This window comes from Haliotis asinina, chromosome 1 (genome assembly GCF_037392515.1).
Source record: "Haliotis asinina isolate JCU_RB_2024 chromosome 1, JCU_Hal_asi_v2, whole genome shotgun sequence".
Taxonomy (NCBI): domain Eukaryota; kingdom Metazoa; phylum Mollusca; class Gastropoda; order Lepetellida; family Haliotidae; genus Haliotis; species Haliotis asinina.
Genome location: NC_090280.1, coordinates 83,221,786 through 83,242,192, shown reverse-complemented (window position 1 = coordinate 83,242,192; position 20,407 = coordinate 83,221,786). Strand labels below are relative to the sequence as shown.

The 20,407-nt window shown below is 39.6% G+C and overlaps 2 protein-coding genes across 2 annotated transcripts in view; one reads left to right on the top strand and one right to left on the bottom strand.

The window, feature by feature from the left end:
- LOC137298202 (acyl-coenzyme A amino acid N-acyltransferase 1-like) overlaps positions 1 to 6,179 on the top strand; it is a 28,098-nt gene extending 21,919 nt beyond the window's left edge. Inside the window, exons 7-8 of the mRNA XM_067830372.1 lie at positions 2,831 to 3,032; positions 5,646 to 6,179. Of these exons, the coding sequence (XP_067686473.1) occupies positions 2,831 to 3,032; positions 5,646 to 5,773 (330 nt within the window). The 3' untranslated portion in view covers positions 5,774 to 6,179. The remainder of the gene's footprint in view (positions 1 to 2,830; positions 3,033 to 5,645) is intronic.
- A 2,839-nt stretch (positions 6,180 to 9,018) lies between these two features.
- Positions 9,019 to 19,173, bottom strand: LOC137276430 (uncharacterized). The gene is made up of 7 exons (XM_067808224.1): positions 19,008 to 19,173; positions 13,851 to 13,994; positions 11,615 to 11,842; positions 11,052 to 11,247; positions 10,293 to 10,408; positions 9,913 to 10,072; positions 9,019 to 9,127 (listed from the first exon to the last, which is right to left on the bottom strand). Exons 1-7 carry the CDS (start codon positions 19,171 to 19,173, stop codon positions 9,019 to 9,021), a joined length of 1,119 nt encoding a protein of 372 aa, XP_067664325.1.
- Positions 19,174 to 20,407: the final 1,234 nt, after the last annotated feature.

Genomic DNA, 20,407 nt, shown 5'->3' with positions numbered 1-20,407 from the left:
TTTTGTGTGTGTCAGTTGTACATGTCGTCCTTTGCGAACCAGATCGACGCCCGTCATTGATATTTTATGTTTGTCGATACCTTGAAATCTGCTAGTGCGTGAAGTGAAACGGTACGAGTTTATCACACGATACTCTGTTTTGTTCCAATTTCTAACATGAAAATTGCACCTAAAAGTTTCTGAGGTCCACCACCATGATACGGCTGGAATAATGCTAAACTATACACCCCTACACACTCCAACGTCCAATGCAAGTTCGTGTAGTGTCAGATGATGCATATCAAAACTTGTTTCATGTGAGCTGATAATGATATCAGAGCAACTTTCAATCACAGGCGTGTTTCACTGTTACTTTGAAGATTACCCCTATCATGATCACAGGCTGAAGTTTGATCGAAATTCATATCTCACTGTGACTTGAACAGCCATTTCCATAATCTCTGAACATGCGCACGACTTGATTTCAAATGATGCCATCCCAAAATTGGAAAGTGCCTACTGTTTTGCACTGACACATGCACCGCATCTTAAATGGCACAATTAAACTAAAAACTACTGTTAAGAGAACGTTTACGTCGCCTGTTGTGTTTACAAATTTGATGTCCACTGAATGTTGATCCTTATTCGACTCCCGTCGTGTATAATTTGAAATCCCAGAGGTTAATATCTCTTAAATGAGAGGGGAAGAACGTTACACATGTCATTTGATTCTGACGCAGGGTGACAACAATCTCTCATTTTTTATTATTTACAAAATTTTCTTATATCGAGGTTTCGACTCTAGTATGACGATCTACATTGTGTTGTTGGCGATCTTTAGTCTGTTTGTATATTACTTTTGTACAAATAATGCTACCCATATTAACTGTTCACGCTAGTTTTAATTTTCAATGTGATAATCTAGTTGTTTACTGTCCTTTGACGACATACATACTGTACAAGTGTCTTAAATACATTGGATAATTACAGTATAGATGATCAGTTTATGTAGCTACGTAACACTAACAGAAGCGCACGTAAAATCAATTTAATGCCAGTAACCAAATGTAGATAATTTACACATTAAATTCGCCGGCCCGGTGGCCGTGCGCCAGCGTGTCTGCCTGCGAATTGTAGAGTTGCAATTCCAATCCCACTCGGAAAAACATTTGTATTTTGAGCTTAATCTTGAACGATATTTTTCAATAGATTTCAAACACTCATGTATCATTTGAATGTTGATGTTCATAAAAAGTTAGGAAAAGTAAAACCTTTGAAGAGGACTTACAAGCGAAGAGTAAAACCTGTCCTCCAAAACAAAAACCTGAAATGCGTTTATTCTGGGAAAACAAGAGATGATCTGATATAAAGTGAGAACAACACTTCAGGTTTATATTACGAAATCAAATATCTAGTATAAACCAAAAGACACCGTGTTGTGTAATATGACTGGTTGGAAAACAGGAATGGTATTGGATTCCCGGAATTGCAAGACCATTCGCTGGGTAAGGTACTCGTAGAAATATCGCACAGAATTGTTTTGTTTCATCATCAGGAGTGGTGACATCATTCAAATCGTATTGTGACATAGAGTCAGAATGACTTTACAAATGAGCAGTTCCAGATGCTACAATGGGAATCACTGCTGTACCCGTACATCGTGTAAATGAGGGGAAGACAGTAAAACCCATGTGGGACTTTTTGTTTACTTTTGTTTACAATGTGGATACACGTTATGTCTTTGCCAATTTCTGGGTGTTATTGAATATTTGAAGGCCCGGAATTCAGTTGGAAAAGACGGCTTCAGGTACTCAATAACACCCGGAAATTGGCCAACACATCTTTATCTCCGAATTGAATTTTGCTAGTTCGAACCTCCCGCAGTGGAACAGAGTGAGTTATTTTAGTATCACGGTGTATGGGTTTGTCTTCATTCCACTTTGTCGTTAGAAATTTCAGATCCACAGATACCTGTCGTGGTATGTTATCTTTGTGGTGATCTCTATCACGTTTCGGTCATGGCGCCCATCGTGCTTCCTCGGCAATCCCCTACTCAGCTGCACCAAAGTACTTTTCATCTTTTACATCTGAATGTAAATCCACCTAGGGTCCATGCAGGTTGCAAAAGTAATATAAGTCTCCAAGACTCCCTGTGTGGTAATCTACCTTGGGTTGCTGTCGCTCTACTGCCCATTTTCATACTGTAATATCCTAAATTCTGTTATGATTTTAAGTGACATGCTAGAGATCACACAACGTTACGGATTATCAACTTCTTTATTTTAACAATTGCGATGTTTCGTTATAGGTTCTTATACCGTTTTCAATCATATCAACGGTAACATAACCTATACCGAAACTTTGCAATTCTTTTCAAGCGTATCAACGGTAACACAACCTATACCGAAACGTTGCAATTGTTTTCAAGCATTTCAACGGTATAGGAACCTATACCGAAACTTTGCAATTGTTTTCAAGCATATCAACATTAACACAACCTATACCGAAACGTTGCAATTGTTTTCAAGCATTTCAACGGTATAGGAACCTATACCGAAACGTAATTCTTAAAATAAAGTTGATCCATAAAGTGTCATCTCTTCACCAGCAACTTCTAAAATGCCACTCAAACAAGTAAATCTATGGTGATATAATAGTCACTTGACCACATATTGTATGCTACAATAGTAACTAATAGTAACATATGATAGGCTGTACACACGGTATGTCTGTAATATTACCGACTTGACTATACATTTTAATCCACATACTCACTTCTAAGTATTATGTATACTGCGAAATAAGATACGGTTGCTTCATGATTAATCTCGCCATGCTCACATCGTTTCAGGCCTGGGCGAATAATGCCAAGATCTTGTACTTGTGTGGCGAAAATGATGACGTATGGAGAACTGACTTTGCCCATACGTTTGTTGAGACGTGTCCTGAAGAGAAGAGGAAGAACATTGAGCTCATCATCTATCCGGGTGCAGGACATGAGATCGAACCCCCATATACACCGTTGATGACATCATTTGTCAGTAAAACCCTTGGTGAGTATTTGCATTAAGACATGCAAACGTAGCTGAACATATGTGAGTGATTTTAGTTTTACGCCGCACTCAGCAATATTCCACGTATATGGCAGCGGTCTGTAAATAATCGAGTCTGGGCCAGACATTCCAGTGATCAACAACATAAGCATCGATCTGCGCAAATGGGAACCGATGATATGTGTCAACCAAGTAAGCGAGTCTGGCCACGCGACACCGTTAGTCGCCTCTTACGACAAGCATAGTCGCCTTTTATGGCAAGCGTGGGTTGCTAATGACCTATTCTACCCCGGATATGTGTAATCTGTAATATTATGTAATCATCATGTAATATTATGATAATAATTACCATACGAAACATACTGATCACTCAGAACAAACTTGCAGTGAATGAGCGAAAATACTAAAGTCATAAAGACTTGTTTTAGCATGCGAAATGAAAAAAGTAATTACGTACATTTCATAAAGACCTGTAATCAAATGGCTGTAATATATCCATCATATTACATCAAACTATATGACAACATAAACGTGATTGTACTAAACGTTACAAAACCTTATAAAAGCGTGCTATTGATGACCAGCAACTGCACTAGAACTGTAGTTCTGCTATCTTTGAGAACTGATCATGTGTACGTCTGGTATGACGGATGTCATGTCGTTGTAAAAGGATTTATTCAAATGTGGACCGACAGATAATTTCATTCTGCGGTAGGACGATTGACTGTTTATAATGTGTGCATCATTTTTTTGTGGATAAGAGACACGCTATATTCGTTAAGACAACTTGTGACTATTATTACTCGAACCTGTCAAGAATATTTATCTTCAGTTAGTTATCTTCAGCAAACTATGCTTGTCATAAAAAGCGACTAACGGGATCTGTGACCAGCTTAACCGACATGACCCACACAGGTCATTTTGTCCTAATAGAGGCAGTTGTTGGCAATCTATGTCCTCCTGAGAGGGTGCGTAAGTCCCAAAACATTTGATGTAAATTTCAGTTTTCCAGGATTTTAATCGTAGTATTTTTGTCGTTTTAATGTATGGCTGATTCTCTGCATACAAGCCAATAATATTGCAAATAATTGTAAGTCCCCATGATCCCTAGTATGGTGATCTACCTTCGCTTGTTGGCAATCTATAGCCCATTTTTATATTTTTTATCACTTTATTTCTTTTTGTTCTGGGTACAACATTGACAAGTCAGCATATCTGTGTATACACAATTAGAAACAAACCAAATTTAGGAGTGAGTGAGTGAGTTTAGTTTTACGCCGCACTCAGCAATATTACAGCTATATGGCGGCGGTCTGTAAATAATCGAGTCTGGACCAGACAATCCAGTGATCAACAACATGAGCATCGATCTGCGCAATTGGGAACCGATGACACGCGTCAACCAAGTCAGCGAGCCTGACCACCCGATCCCGTTAGTCGCCTCTTACGACAAGCTGAGTCGCCTTTTATGGCAAGCATGGGTTGCTGAAGGCCTATTCTACCCCGGGACCTTCACGGGTCCCAAATTTAGGAAACTATTATTGTGTAAATAGATTTTGGCAAGACGACCAGAATGTCACAAAAGGGTCATATTTGCACTGGGAGTTAGCATTAAATTTATCTAATTGGTAATTGTAATTCAATATTGGTTTCAAACCAGTGAGAGAAGGTACGATGTTTGCTACCTTTCTTGAATATATGTATTTTTTATCTAATATGAGTATGAAATTTAGTATTTCTTCTCTCTTTAAGTCTGAGAATAAGGGTTTCATTGTTCAATTTCAACTGGGTATCTGTTTCATTCTCAATCCATTCTAATAGATCATGCCACAACTTTTTGACATGTTTGCATTCATATAATAAATGAATGATCGATTCTATTTCAGGGTCACAAAAAGTACAAAGTGGTGATTCTATTAGTTTGCATTTATATAAATCTTTATTAGTTGTGAGAATCATATGTAAAATACGGTATTGAAGCCATCTGTGTCTAGAACTATACGAGGCTCAAAATGGTATAGAATTGTATGTTTTCCATAGACTAGGTGTGATGTCTATGTTTAGCTCTTTTTCCCACCTACTTTGATAAGCCAGTTTTTTGTTTATAGTATCTTTGTGAAGAAGCCTGTTGTAAAATATACTTTATATTGTATTGTCCTCTATAGTTAAACTGTTTCAGATCTAATCACTAGTTTTACATTCTTCTCTGTGATATTCTACTTAGTTTTACTGTCCTTCGTTGACAGGATTTTACAATGTGTCATTAATTAATATGTATTTTTGTAATTCATTGTTCTCGTCACGATATGGCTGAAATATTGCCGATGTGACGTTACACTTTAACTCACTCTCTCACCTACTCCTAATGGAGGCTGTCGATGTCCATCAACGGTATATCTGTGGCAGGCTCGATCACTTACAGAACGCTGTCAATTTCCTGTAGTAGTGGTAAAAAAGAGAAAAACAAACAAATATGCACAAGCGTTGCGTTTTCTTCTGCTCACATTAAGAACGTTATTTAGAACTAAAGTCACGCTTATTACCTGTGTATATATTGGACATATAAAAACAAGGCATATTCTTCAAAAACAAACTTGTTTGTTTTGCACACAGGCATGACGATAGCAATGGGAGGACAACCTGAAGCTCATGCTGCAGCCCAGGAGGATGCCTGGAAAAGACTTCTCCACTTCCTCCACAAGCACCTGCCACAGAAGCATCACACAACCAGTCGGTTATAGCTGATACTGTGTAAAGTGAGTGTGTATCTCTTCGACAGACATGTTTTGTTCTGTGGGGAGGACAACCTGAAGCTCACGCTGCAGGCCAGGAGAATGCCTGGACAAGACTTCTCCACTTTCCCTACAAGCACCTGCCACAGAGACATCACACATCCAGTCGACCATAGCTTAAAGACTCCTAGACTCCTTGCAGTTTCTGGGTCGCAGTACAAAAGGTGTAAACGTTGCTTTGGCTTGTTGTTCTGGCCATGACAACTGTATTCGCTACTTCGTTAAAAACTGTATACTAAGTATATATGCTACTGTCATCACGAATGATGAGATTGGACAAAAGATAAAATCCGGCATGTGCTATGAATTCTCATGGAATATTCTGGTGTAAACATTATTAAACAGTTGCATCAAATGCATGTGTTCTGTCGGTGTTGCGGTAAGTTAAGGGGTTTAAATACTTTTTTGTGTGACAAGTTTTGGGGTTCTACATGTTATTGACCCTACGTAGTTGCAACCACCTTCAGCAAGTGGTAAGAAGTGACTAACGGGATTGGGTGGTCAGATTTACTGATTAGGTATCGACATGGCAGCCTATCTTAGTTGCATGTATCGATGTCCATAAGGACCTGAATAATGACTGAGGTCCAAATGACCAATGAACATAGCTGTAGCAAATTAGGAGCCACGTGACCATTTGGGTAATCCACATTTGACACCACCCGTCTCTTTCCGTCACCTCGAAGAAGACTCGTCCTCCTATCGATACTTGTTACGTGCAAAAATACCAAAAACCAATCAGAACGCGCGTAACGGTTGCAGTGCTTTGATAAAAATAATCCGGACTGCATAAATCGTTTATGGTATTACGTTTTTTGTTAACTAGGGGCGTAGCTAACTGAATTGTGCTATCTAATCTGAACTTTTTGACAAGAACTGAGGGTAAGAGATTCAAATACACGAATCAAATACAAACGGCTCTCAGTGGTCCAACTGAATGTATTTCTTGTGGACTTCAAGTGGTGATTGTACGTAGGTTCCCAACAGTTTTAGGAAATGTTTCGAAAACAACAATATTATATCTGTATGTACCTAATCCAATTAAAGTGAATAACACAGGGCACATATTTCGCATCTCGGGAAATATTTTAGTCTGATTACTTTTGGTCTTTATATATTTTGCAGCGTCTTAAAGACACTACATCACACCACACTTTGATAAACGATCGTAGATTTAATTTTTTAATCTAATAAGCGTGATTCTAACCTACCAAATCCTACCTATTCCAAACACACGAAATAATTCTTACATTATCTTGCTTCATGTTTGTGAGTCATTTTTGCAGATTTATTTTGGGCGTATCAAGATGAAAAGTCAAACCAAAGTTTCTCTCTCTCTCTCTCTCTCTCTCTCTTTCTCTCTCTCTCTCTCATATATGGGAAGTGTTCACTGTCTGGAAGCTGTCCTCCTCCAAGTTCCGCTCATCGATTTCATTCAAATCGTTATGGTAAAAGTCATTTTTTGATCAATAGGAGACTAACGTGAGTGCATATGCCCATATGCCGAGCATGACTTGTCTTTAAATGAGGCAAATTTTTCTTGTTTCAGGATATAATAATAATTTATAAGACAGATGATAATGATTTTGGTATACATCCATAAAATCTATCATAATAGTATAATGAGGGGAAAATTAAGGGATCACATAAACGTATCTGGAAATGATATGCTTTCGTGTGATCTCATATTTTTGTCCCTTTTTATATTACACCTAGCCTTAAGATGAACATAATACGAGCAAAACTTCATAGAGTTACACCTTGAGCTCCGATACCACTATAAGCGTAATATTTAAAGAAGGGGATGTGAAGTGGAAATGACCATGCTGATATTTACATGTTTGAAAAAATGAAAGGCATTTTTAATTATAAATCTAGGTGCTTTTTGCACAAAATATCGTGAAAAGTATAAGTTGGATTGTTTTCAAACAAAGAATGGAAAACATCTTAACCCGAAGTCTGATTTGTTTTGTTCCACTTATTACGTGAAAAGTATTGGTTGGATTGTTTTCAAACTTTTACATTTATCCTTTCAGGCTCGAGGAGATGTGGAGTGTAAATTATGATGATGGTGAAATTTCCATTTTTGAAAGGATGGACAACATTATATATGGGGTGGGGGTGGGGTGGGTATTGGTGTTAAACTAATTACTGATCCTAAAAGATAGGGGCTTTTCTAGCATTTGGCCTGGGATTAGTATAGTCGTGCCCTACAACAGAACTAGAATGTCGATTAAGATTAACGTTCGGCTGTGATGAGTTGTCTCCCCTGGGCAAGAGTAGTACCAGTGAGACCCCCATTATCCGATCTAAGTTCGTATTCTTAGATCTTTTCCAAAGTAGTAAACGTTAGACCTCCAGCAACATATTCCTTTCATATTAAGCTCATACTTACCTTGTGATTTAAGTGTTCAAAGCGTTCGTTAAATATGACGGAATCAATAGGCACAGAGCATTTAGAAAAGGTGCCAAGTCGGTTTCACCATTAACGACAAAGAAAGAAATCTTTAAAAAAGTGTACAAACAAGTTTTAATGGTAACCCATTACAAATAAACATGGTTGCACTCTGTATGTGTTAACGTCTTCCGATCTGTAAAAAAAAGAATCAAAAAGTAGGAATGAATTAAGGCACACCTATAAAATTCCCTGCAGGTAATACCTACACAAGCTTCAGTTACTTCAAGCCAACCCCACAGCGTTTAGTCCCTTGGAGCGATTGTGATTGAAACCGGTGAGGCAAACACCGCTTGCGACAGCTTTCCATGTAAGAAACAACTTTTTACATTACATATATGGCAAGAGTCATACATACACGCACGCACTCACGCATTATAGTGCTATTTAACATCTCTCTCTGGGTTCAATGAGTGAAGCCTATTTCTGGTGTCCCGCGCCGTGATATTGCTGGAATCCTGCCATCAAAACTTACCCTCCTCAGCTTCTCAGCCTCCTTTCACTCAGCTGAAACAAGGAATGCGAAAGATATAGCATCGTTTATTCAGAGGTCAAAAATGGGAATGCACATTCGTGATCATCTCTGAAACCAGTAGGAATGCATTTGGTTATTAATCGTTTAAAACTACACTTGAAGAAATGTTCATTTTCATTACTTACTGGACAAAGCAAATTGTTGATTCTGTGTTCATAATAAACCAAACTTAAGTGTTCAGGAAATATTAAGGCCGTAGGCCGCTTACGGGTTTCGAGGGTCCAGTAGGAGAATCGGACAGGGAGAATCCGTAGCAATCTCCAAGGTACTAGGAGGAGCCGTCGGTGCACTGGTGTTGAAAACCTCGATCATACTGAAACAGAAATATCCATGTACAGCTGGACAAACTAGTACACTTTCATTTATATCTGATTTAGGCAAGGTAATGCTTACTATTAATGGGATGATAAAACATGTACACCAAATCCAATGTAAGTTTAATCCACATACGCACAGCTAGTGACTATATATGGTGATTCCGTTGATCAAACTTTCTGAGCGTGTGGTGATCGTGTTACCCACGACCATTGTGATACAACACCAACACACCAACCCCCGAGGAAGAGCTTTACAATTCGTCGGCGAAAACAGTTCATATTCCAACACATCTCTCTATTCACAGACGAAAGATTACATGTGCAAAACAGCCATCAAGTACGTCTATCATTTCATTCCCCGTGAAGGTACAGGTTAAATTTGAAATTTAGCAACCCATACTTGTCGCTGATCACTGGATTGTCCGGTCCAGACTAGATTATTTTCAGACAGGTTCCATATAGCTGGATTATTGCTGAGTTTGGTTTTTAACAACAAACAAACCATATCAACCCATCCTCATGTATTACCTATGAATTACAGAAATCAACACGAATGAAAGATAAGGATATTGTCAGGAATATGTCAGTGGGCAAGGACGAATGGATTAATTCACAAAGGTAACAATGTATTGTATTAACAAATCCGTCTGTATATATTAACTCTTTTTACAGCATTCACCTGACGAAGGAGCAAGAATTAGTTCTAAAGCGTCGTGTAAAGAATAAAACAGAAGTTGGTATCCACCCTGTTATGAAACGGATTTGGGTATGGTAGCATTACTTTGAACCCTGTACTGCGTAGTATATAGTGGAACCGTCTGGACCAACTGCGATAGATGAGCACGATTCCCCAGCCACTGGTTGTTTCAGCTGCCGGTAGATGGCTCCGTCAGGCTCGTACAAATACAGGGCACCAGAATCTTCGCAGAATAGGAGGTTACCTGAATCACAGAAAAGTGTAACCTAGCTGAAGTGATTAACTAAAGGCTGTAGCACATGTAACATAACTAGAAATCAGCAGCCATGATGGCTAACGGAATTAGAAGTGGATCCAGGATTGTGAAGGGTGAATCTCCAAATTAAATCCCTCTCCCCCTCCCTTCCCCCATACTTTTTTGGGATACGCCATTACTGATGCTGTTGTTATTATAGTCAACTCACCACTATCTTGAACTGCAAATGCAATGGGAGGTAAAGACCAAACGACTACAGTGGACCAGGCAGTTTCGCCATCTTGGATCCTTAAGACAGTCTGGTTAGAAAGCATGTACACATAACTGCAAACAAAACAGGTTAAGTGCTATAGGCATGTAGACTGAGGAATGACCTGAGGGAAAACAAACAGATTCGTGGTCATATTGGTTTAAAAGGGAAATCAGTGATTCCTTAACGTGGAATGACGTGAGATAAATGAATAAGAGAACGTCTGTAAAAGCGATATGTTCCAGATGTCTGAGGAAATATTTAACTATAACGGAGTGAAAACGTTGCACCCAAACCCCATTTTTCACGGGCGGTTTAACCGTGAGGAGTATGAATTTTTTTATCTCTGCAGAGCTAAGATTCCAGACACTCAGAAAATATTAAAATCATGCCACGATACTTTTCTGTACAAGAGAAATGGCAGGCAATGGGCAGCGCCGACAGTAGGACAGCAATGTGTCAGAGAGCGAAAGACTTTAAGAGTCAAAAAGTGTGAGATCGCCTAACTTATACTGCATTACAGGGAAGCTAATATAAGACCATATATAAACGCGTTCATTACCTTCACTATACAATATGAGAAGAGTGAGGGCCACGTAATGCAAAGAGAAAGTATTTCGCATTACACGGGAAGGACCATCCCCCACCACTTACCCCAAGCATCTAACACCACCAATCACTGTGAGAATACGTTGCCTTTATATGTGATGTACATACCTTCCAGATATGTATATGCTCCCAGTCTCACCACTATAAGGGAAGACTAGCCTGACGTTCGGAAAGCTAGTCCTGTTGAAGGCATAAATTCCATTTGATGCGGCATTGTCAGGATGTGTAATGGCGACATATATTTCATTTGTTGGCGCAAAGTAGGCAATGCCTGTTCCAGATGCTGACGGGGCCAGTGGAGCCACTATCAAAAAGGAAAGACCTTTTGCAGACGACATGCTATTAAAAGTATAGTGCACTATCGTTTTATGAAAAGGACAGCAAACATGATTTTGTATAGCTACAAAGAATGACCAGACACCGCTCCCGATTAACGGTCTCATCATTTATGCAGTTACTGTTTAGGGCAATGTACGTCAGTGCCACAGAGAACATCCGTATAGGGCATCTACTTGACTCCAGTCTACAAACGATTCGTCGACATTATACCATGCCTGTGCCAGAGTTGAAGGCAGTTTGGGGAAAGCGGAATTAGTTCATGGAGACAGTTAGTTTAAGGACTGCACACGCTGATTTCAGAGACTGTAAATAAAACGTTGCTACTAACATACCCGAGCTGTTAGCCAATATAACCTCCGGCCCGTCTGGAATAAGACGACATCTCAGTACAAACGGGTTGTTTGAAAAGTAGTCGTACTCAAACGAGTCGTTAGTGAAAGGGCCCACTGTCCACCCAGAAATATTCGTGGTTGCTTCGAAGCCATTTTGGACGGCACCGTTTGGATCCACCTCGCTAACAACTGGCGAGTCACACGAAGCAACGAGCAATGACCCAGTACCTTGAGATTGAAAACCAAAAAGTGAACAATGCATACAATATTGTGGAATAGGCATGTCCCAGGTATTTCCCGTATTCAAGCCTTGGGATTACATACGGAAAATCACTCTTCTAGTGTTGAACTGCTTTAACCATATTTAAGCCCAGGGCTTAAATTCAAAACTGCACATTATTTTGATAAAAATGCACAGAATCAAGATTTTCGAAAACTGGTCTATAAATTCAAAACTGAAAGATATGAAAATGTAAAACGAAATTAAGCCATGGCCTTAATTTCGCGAGGGTTTCAATGCGGGAATTCCCGGTTGCTTACTCGTGTTACAGCTGTACATTCTGACTCTCTAGTCAAGCAAATACTACAGACTTACATGCTAACGATCAAGCAAGTACAACATATTTTAACTCTTGTGTCAAGCAAATACTACGGACTTACATGCTAACGACCAAACAGGTACTACAGAATCTATCGCTCGTGTCAAGCAAATACTACATTTTTTTATGCTAACGACCAAGCAGGTACTACAGAATCTATCGCTCGTGTCAAGCACATACTACATTTCTATGCTAACGACCAAGCAGGTACTACAGAATCTATCGCTCGTGTCAAGCACATACTACATTTTTTATGCCAACGACCAAGCAGGTACTACAGAATCTGTCGCTCGTGTCAAGCACAAACTACATTTTTTACGCTAACGACCAAGCAGGTACTGCCGATTCTGACGCTCGTCTCAAGCAAATATTAAAGATTTAGATACCAACAATCAAGCAAGCACTACAGATTCTAGCACTCGCGTCGAGAAAATACTGCCGTTTTAGATACTAACGACCAAGGAGGAACTACAGATGCTGACATTCTAGTCGAGCACATACTAAGGTTTTAGATGCTAACGGTCAAGTGGGTACCACAGATTCTAACAATCGTGTCGATGCCACTGATCAAGCAGGTACTGCAGATTCTGACACTCCAGTCGAGAGAATACTACAGCTTTAGATGCTAACGATCAAGAAGGTACTAACAGATTCTAACGATCGTGTCGAGCAAATACTACAGATTTAGATGCTACCGATCAAGTACTACAGATGGTAACGCTCGTGTATGGCAAATGCTACAGATTTAGACGCTAACGACCAAGTAGGTACAACAGACTGTAACGCTCGTGTCATGCAAATACTACAGAACTAGATTCTAACGATCAAACCGGAGTACAGATTCTGACGCACGTCATATGCTATTATGCCAAACAAGTCCTGTATATGTAGGTTCTGCAATAGGATAATATCGACATTCTCTGGTCGCTCAATCGACTCATGGGCTCACGGTCAACACAATATGCAAGTAAACACAGTCTACAATAATTCACAACACAAGTCCTGACGAACGCAGGGAGTTGAACCATACGGCAGATTACACCTTTACCATGTCAGCGAATAGAGGTGACCTGTCTGGACAAAACGACTGACTCTGAATAAGATTCTCTTGGGATCGAACCCCATCGCGGGGCTCCAAATGATGGCCACCATCCATTTGTGTGTGTGTGTGTGTGTGTGTGTGTGTGTGTGTGTGTAATACACGTAAGACAAGAAACAGTATGATCAATGACGCTAAATCGAGCAGACAATGCCAAATTCTAACAAAACGAAACATAGATAGCTTTGTCACAACCAACTTTATACATAACAATAAACGATTAAAACTATTCAGTTGAAAAATGAAACTAGTCACACTGACTCTGAATTTGAATTATCCACAAACCCAGTGTTTTATTTGTTTGATATTTATGGTAAAAACTGCTTCCGTTATAATGTTAATATACTCTATCCAGGTGACAACAGTACGTTAGCGATTATGACATCACTATCGTTCAATAAGCCAGTCTGGTTACACTTTACTCGTAGGACAACTTTCATCTGGTGACACAGCTACTGTTCCAGATACCAAGGATAATCTCATAAAGATATTCACAGCACGTGTGTAATAATATTCATGATTGATCTAAAATACATACGTTCAGGGCACGCGGTCGATGAGTCATTTTTGAGACCTTCGACGAAGGTGATCGTTGCTCGTAGGTCATTTCTGAAGACTTCAACCTTTGTCTCGTAGCATTGCACGTCTTGGAATGTTTCGTTTCCAATCAGGGTTACGTCATCTGCAAGAACATAGGTGATTCACCTCGTAAGGATAGGAAAGCCACATTAAATCGGTGCGCCTGTTTGCCGTATTAGTTGTATGATATCCACGGGGAATTGAGACTGATAATAGCAGTTAAGGTATATATCCAGGGATTGGGGGGCTGTGGGCTACAGCTTTTGAGCAGCTGGATACCTGCACTATACAAATGTTGGCATAATAGTAAATAATAATAATTTATGTGGGAAGCATAGAGTACAACATGTTATACTATATTTAGTGATATTAAATCAGTGATAAAGAAAGTAGCTATATTTTCTGAGTACAGGACGTATGGGGTTAAAGAGGTAATGAGGAATATTTCCGTCAGTGAACCATCACTTGTCATTTGGTGTACTGTGTTTATCCCAGTCAGCAATTCTCTAGTTATAGGGCGGCGATCTGTAAACAATTGAGTCTGGTAAGGTCATCGACGTTTATATAGCTGTCTAACTTGGATATATACCTAAATATATAACTCGAGGATTGCCTCCTGGGCAGTACTGACGGTCCACAGACTTCCCGCACAGCCCCCGTGGCAATCATTACTTACACTGTTTCTTTGGACACCAACTGGAGTGTCCATTACGGTGTTTTTGTGATGGAATTACTGAGAAAGTAACCGTTAGTTATCGTAAAATGTTGACACCCTAATTTGGCACAGAGCTGTGGCATTTTTCTGAACCCTATGAAGACGCGTCTTAAATAACCAACTGAGCAGATTCCAAGGGCAATAACTCCAAAACTCTTAAAAATATCGACATGCGTTGAGCAAACTAAGTAGTGGAGAGAATGGGCTTTACGACAATACATTGTATATCAAACATTATTGCATTGTTTGCGGTTAGGAGGAGAGGAAACGTAAAGCATGCTTAAATGTGAAAACAAATCGACCTTTGGGTTTGTGTCGAAATTGTGAGGTAATTATTCATCATTTTACATAATAATAATGTGAAGGAAAAATTTTCCCATCCAATTATCTACAGTTTGGTACCTTGAACAATGTAATTTATTGGGATTTTTTCCGCAGGGCTGTGAGATTCTGATGAACCCTATGAAAACGCGTCTTGGAAAATTGACCAAAATCCAAGGGCAGTAACTGCGAATGTTTTCAAGATATCAACACGTGATACACAAACTACAACGGCGTATCACACACGATTATACAACTTGCAGTTCTCGAGAAGAGGCCTTTTAAACACAATCACCGTCAAAACTTAAAAATCGGCAAGAGTATTTTTTTTCCAAAATTGCGGCAAATTTATTTTGCGTTGAATCACATAGGAATTGTTATGTTTACATCGAGTGAAAATGTGGTCAATTTATCTCTCTTTATATTTTTGGAGATACATGTATTAGGATTCGAGGATTTTGACATTTTGGATTATGTGCCCTCGGCGGAAACCGGAAGTAGGACGTTTTACAGCATTGTACCTATTGTAGCCTACAGGCTATCATCCTTGAAACATCAAAGCCAGGGGTTAGTTCAGGAGAGTTGGTATATATATCTTACAAATAATAACTAGGATTGCCTCCTGGTGAATACTGATGTTCCCGCACAGTTCCAACTATCAGTGTAAGTTAACTTAGCCTCAGTGCTTTTCGTTATACTCCACTACTGAGTCTAACAAAACGTAGTAAGAGGATGCGTCAGGTAGCCTTTGGGCGACCTGCGACCGTCCAATCACACGTGAGAAGGCCGAACGGATTTAACCAACCAGACAACGGCTACTGTTTAGGGTTGGCGGGACTTAAAAAAGTCGTTGGTCACTGACACTGATTACTCAATACACGAAAATTGGCATAAAACACAGGTATTCGACCTGTATTAGATATGCTTGGGGCTTTCCGATAACATGGTTAGCATTAGCTAATATTTCCGCAACCTGACATCCTTGAATATTGACAAAAATGGTATTTTCTGCGACTGTTTGCTCCCTGTTGACAGTATTGTAGCGTGCTAAATGTACATTACCCGGTAACGATCGTATGGAAAATCGTTCGGGTACAAACCTTCGCGAGGTAAAAGTTCAAAATGTGCCCGTGTGCGAATGTCCAATTTCGCGATTAGGTAGTGTTCTGACTGGTCAATCGCAAAGGTTACGTCACGCGACCTCCCACATGGTTTTGTTAGACTCAGTAGTGGAGTGTGACGAAAAGTACCGAGACTAAGTTTACTTAAACTGTTCCCGCTACCGCCTTATTTTGTTACTGTTTCTTTGGACACCAACTGGAGCAGTGCAGAAAAGGTTCAATGATCCTGGTACAGTGATGGTGGTAGACAAATTGGGAAGCTCGTGCTCGGAGTGTTCATCAATGCAAATTTAATCTCGACGCTGTATGGCTATAATAACAGCGATGAAACGTAAAGCGCAACACAGCCCAACGCATTGCCCGTTTAACATTTGTAAAGCCGGTTGTAGAGGGACGTTGCTAGATTTTCCGAGCGCTTCCATCAACTATTCCAATATACTTGTGAGTGAGTTTAGTTTTACGCCGCACTCAGCAATATTATAGCTATATGGCGGTGGTCTGTAGATAATCGAGTCTGGACCAGACAATTCAGTGATCAACAATATAAGCATCGATTTGCGCAATTGGGAACTGATGACATGTGTCAACCAAGTCAGTGAACCTGACCACCCGATCCCGTCAGTCGCCTCTTACGACAAGCATAGTCGCCTTTTATGGCAAGCATGGGTTGCTGAAGGCCTATTCTATTCCGGGACCTTCATGGGTCCAATATACTTGTGACGTAAGTACTGTACTTAAAATAGTAGGAATGTGGAGCAAACACGTTTCTCATTCAACTATCTACAATCTGACACCTTCACAAATGAAATGCGCTGTGTCTCAAGAGAGCTATGACATTTCTATGAGTCCTATGAAAACCCGTCTTGGAAGAATGGACCAAATTTTTTAGGACAATAACTCCAAAACTGTTCAAGATATCAACATGCCTTGAACAAACTACGTAGAGTATGGTCTTTCCAACGGCGTATAGAACAGGATTGTACTATAAGTTGTTCTGGAGAAAGTGTTTAAACGCAGGCACCACCAAAACGTGAAGATCGACAAAAAATCAGTTTTTCCAATATTGTGGAACGACATACTTTATTCATTGAATCAAAAAAGGATGATGATGTCTACATCGAGTGAGTGTGTGGTCAATTCATCTCTTCTAGTTTGGGAGATATTGGGGTTCAAGGATTTTGACGTTTAGGATTATCTCCCCTTGGCGGAAGGCCGAAGTCGGGATTTTTTTCAACATTGTATCAATTGTCGCCTGCAGGCTACCATTCCTGACAGGTATCATTGAATAGACCCAGGGATTAATTCAGGAGAGCTGGTGCAAAATTCGCACAAATAATATGAAAAATCGTTTGTGTAAAAACAGAAGGTATTCCAGGCTGTCGTCTAAAGCCTAATTATAATTATATTGTGTGAAACAGAAATATATTACACAAAACGCCCACTTAAGCACCCCCTGACACATCACAAGACTCAATGAGTCCCGATTTAAACCCAATGAAGCATATCTGGAACAAAAATGACTAGCCGCTGTGTGCGACAAAGTAATCCTCATATATAGACCCTGGTACAACTGGAAGCTAGAATGCCGTAGACTGGCCCTTCCACAGGATCAGGAGGCTGACAGGGGGTATGAGGAGAGTGTCGGTTGTCATCCACTCACGTGGACGTTACATTTCGTATTGACCTTGAATCGTTCAAGACACTGAAAGTGACATTTTGAATGTTTACATTCGCCACAAATAAAAAAAATAAACATTCCAGAGCCATACTTGCACATACGTGGCTTTGTAAGAAAATCAGTTTTTAAAATTGCAATTGTTTTGTCGTTTTGTTATGAGTCAGAGGATGATGCGACAAACACACGCTTTTCGTGGTCCCCACGAGATAGTTTATGTCCGTGTAGAAAACCTATTATTGCAAAAGTACAAGGGTTGTTTAATTATGTTCTTGTGAATGTTATAATTGTCTGGTAGAAACAAAATTATGGTTATGATTAAACAATAACAAAATCCATGAATAAATTACAAAAGCTAGAGGAATTCTAGGGAAGAGAAGCTGTTGGTGTATATTAGGCTTATAATGGGCTACTGCATCCCAATACAAGAAACATGGGTACGTGTATCAAGTTCCATTTCATCAGAGTTTGTCATTAAAAAGAACTTTAATCCGATCTGTCCGTTACCTTTTGACATATCCACGCACACTGAAGGAACTATGTGAAGAAACTGTGAGGACAAGCTTGACGAAAGATGCGTGTCAACTTTGAAAACAACAATACGACGGGGTCCCTGGTTATATGCATTCTACATGTACACGCAAGGTGAATCTTTAGAACACATGTTATAATAACAGTTTTAACAACTAGAGCTGACTAATCCAACCATCAAATGATTTGTATACAGGAAAGGTAACCACAGCGTTGTAATAATTTTATGGTATTAAAAGATTACGAGCACGAGTGTTGCAAGATTTCACGTAAAAAGAGCTGGCTCGCTATGAAAAGACTGAGATTACCCGAAAAAAGTGATTATATGTTGAAACGCCGGGCTATATGTTAACGCTTTTGCTTTACAGCACACAGACACAGACACACACGCACGCACGCACGCACGCACGCACGCACACAGACACAGACACACACGCACGCACGCATGCACACAGACACAGACAGACACACGCAATAAGTACTGAAGGACTAAGGCATAATTCAATGACAATGTAAAAACAATTTAAATTATGAAAAGTAATTTAAGTTATCCTAAAAAATATCGAAATTGTGATGAAACAATAAAATTTGAAATTGTGACTTAATCGGCACTACCAATGTAATCGACGTTGCCTGCACACACACGCAAGCATGCAGGGTCGAACCCTCACCCCCAACCACCATTAGGTATACTGGTTCAACAGTAATATATATAAGCCCCCACTATAAAGTGAAGTATATGGTTCCACTTACCCAAACAGGGACACCTAGAGTTAGTGACGTCCAACAGGCCTCTTACTTCAATGTTAACGGCATAGAGCAATGTAAGCAGAGTCTGAACTTTATCTGGTATGTCATCGGACTGTGATGAAACGAGGACGACAAGTAAGAAGAAAGGCAAGCCTTTTACTGAGAGCATGATCTCTGTTGGAAACGCCTACTGACAAGCGACAACCAGTTACCCGACTATATACTGTAGAGAGACAGCCGTAATCAATGTCATCGTAACAGGGTCAGGCAAAGTGAAATTGATTTCACCAACAGACGTTTCACCTGTTTTTTCTTTCATTACCTGTTCTATTTCGGATTCAGGTTGCAAATATTACAACTGATGTCTCAACGAATCCATATAGGACCACGACTTCATTTTTCCAGGTTTTTATTTTACCTCAACCGCATAATGAAGACAAGGACGTTCTGTATTGATGTGTGCTTGTCTAGGCCTGGTCCTGACGTAAGTTCTGAGTCTGGACCAGGCAATCCAGTGATCAACAGCATGAGCATCGATCCGCGTTATTGGAATACGGTGTGGTTTGCTCCAAATATGTCAGCGAGCTTGACTACCCGATCTGTTAGTCGCCTCTTACGACTACCACTAATTCTTTTCTGGACCTTTGCAAGTAAAGACATGAATAAATTGAAACTTCACTGTGATTAGAATTTCAAAGTTCAAAGAACCATGACATGTTTTAGACATACTGTTCATATTGGATCGCTTTAATGTTTCCTCAAACATCACTTTTTTTAAATGCTTCACTTCGTGTTTGTTTGTCTGTCTGTTTGGTTTGATCGTTTGTTGTTAAATACCGCAATCTTATTTAACGCAACATTCCATCCCTATGTCGGGGCATTCTAGTGATCAAAATCATGCGTATCGATCTACGCAGTTGGGATACGATGATATGTGTTAACCATGTCAGCTGGACACCTGATTCCGTCAATCACCTATACAAGAATGGGTTGCCGAGGTTCAGTTCTTCTTTACAAAGTTTTTGCATTCGTACACATACCGATATTATAATGGTGACGAAATTATAACAACGTAACACTCATTTTGAAAGATATTTGAAATTTCATTTATCAATATTATCTATGCGTTTCTATTTAGGAGAGTATATGATTTAATTAATATATGATTTAAGTGGCATTTTAAAAGTTGGAAAGTATCATAATGACAAATTTTAAGGATAATAACTTGTTTCATTTCGTGAGTGCGACGTTACTAAACAGATGTTTTGACCGTTGAGAAGCAGGGATCCCGTTGTTTGCCCATAATATCGATAGATTATGTAGAGGCGAGTAACGCGTTTTTTTTTCTATAATTAGAGCTTAATGTTTCTTTCCATAACAATAACACCTTTGTGACAATAATA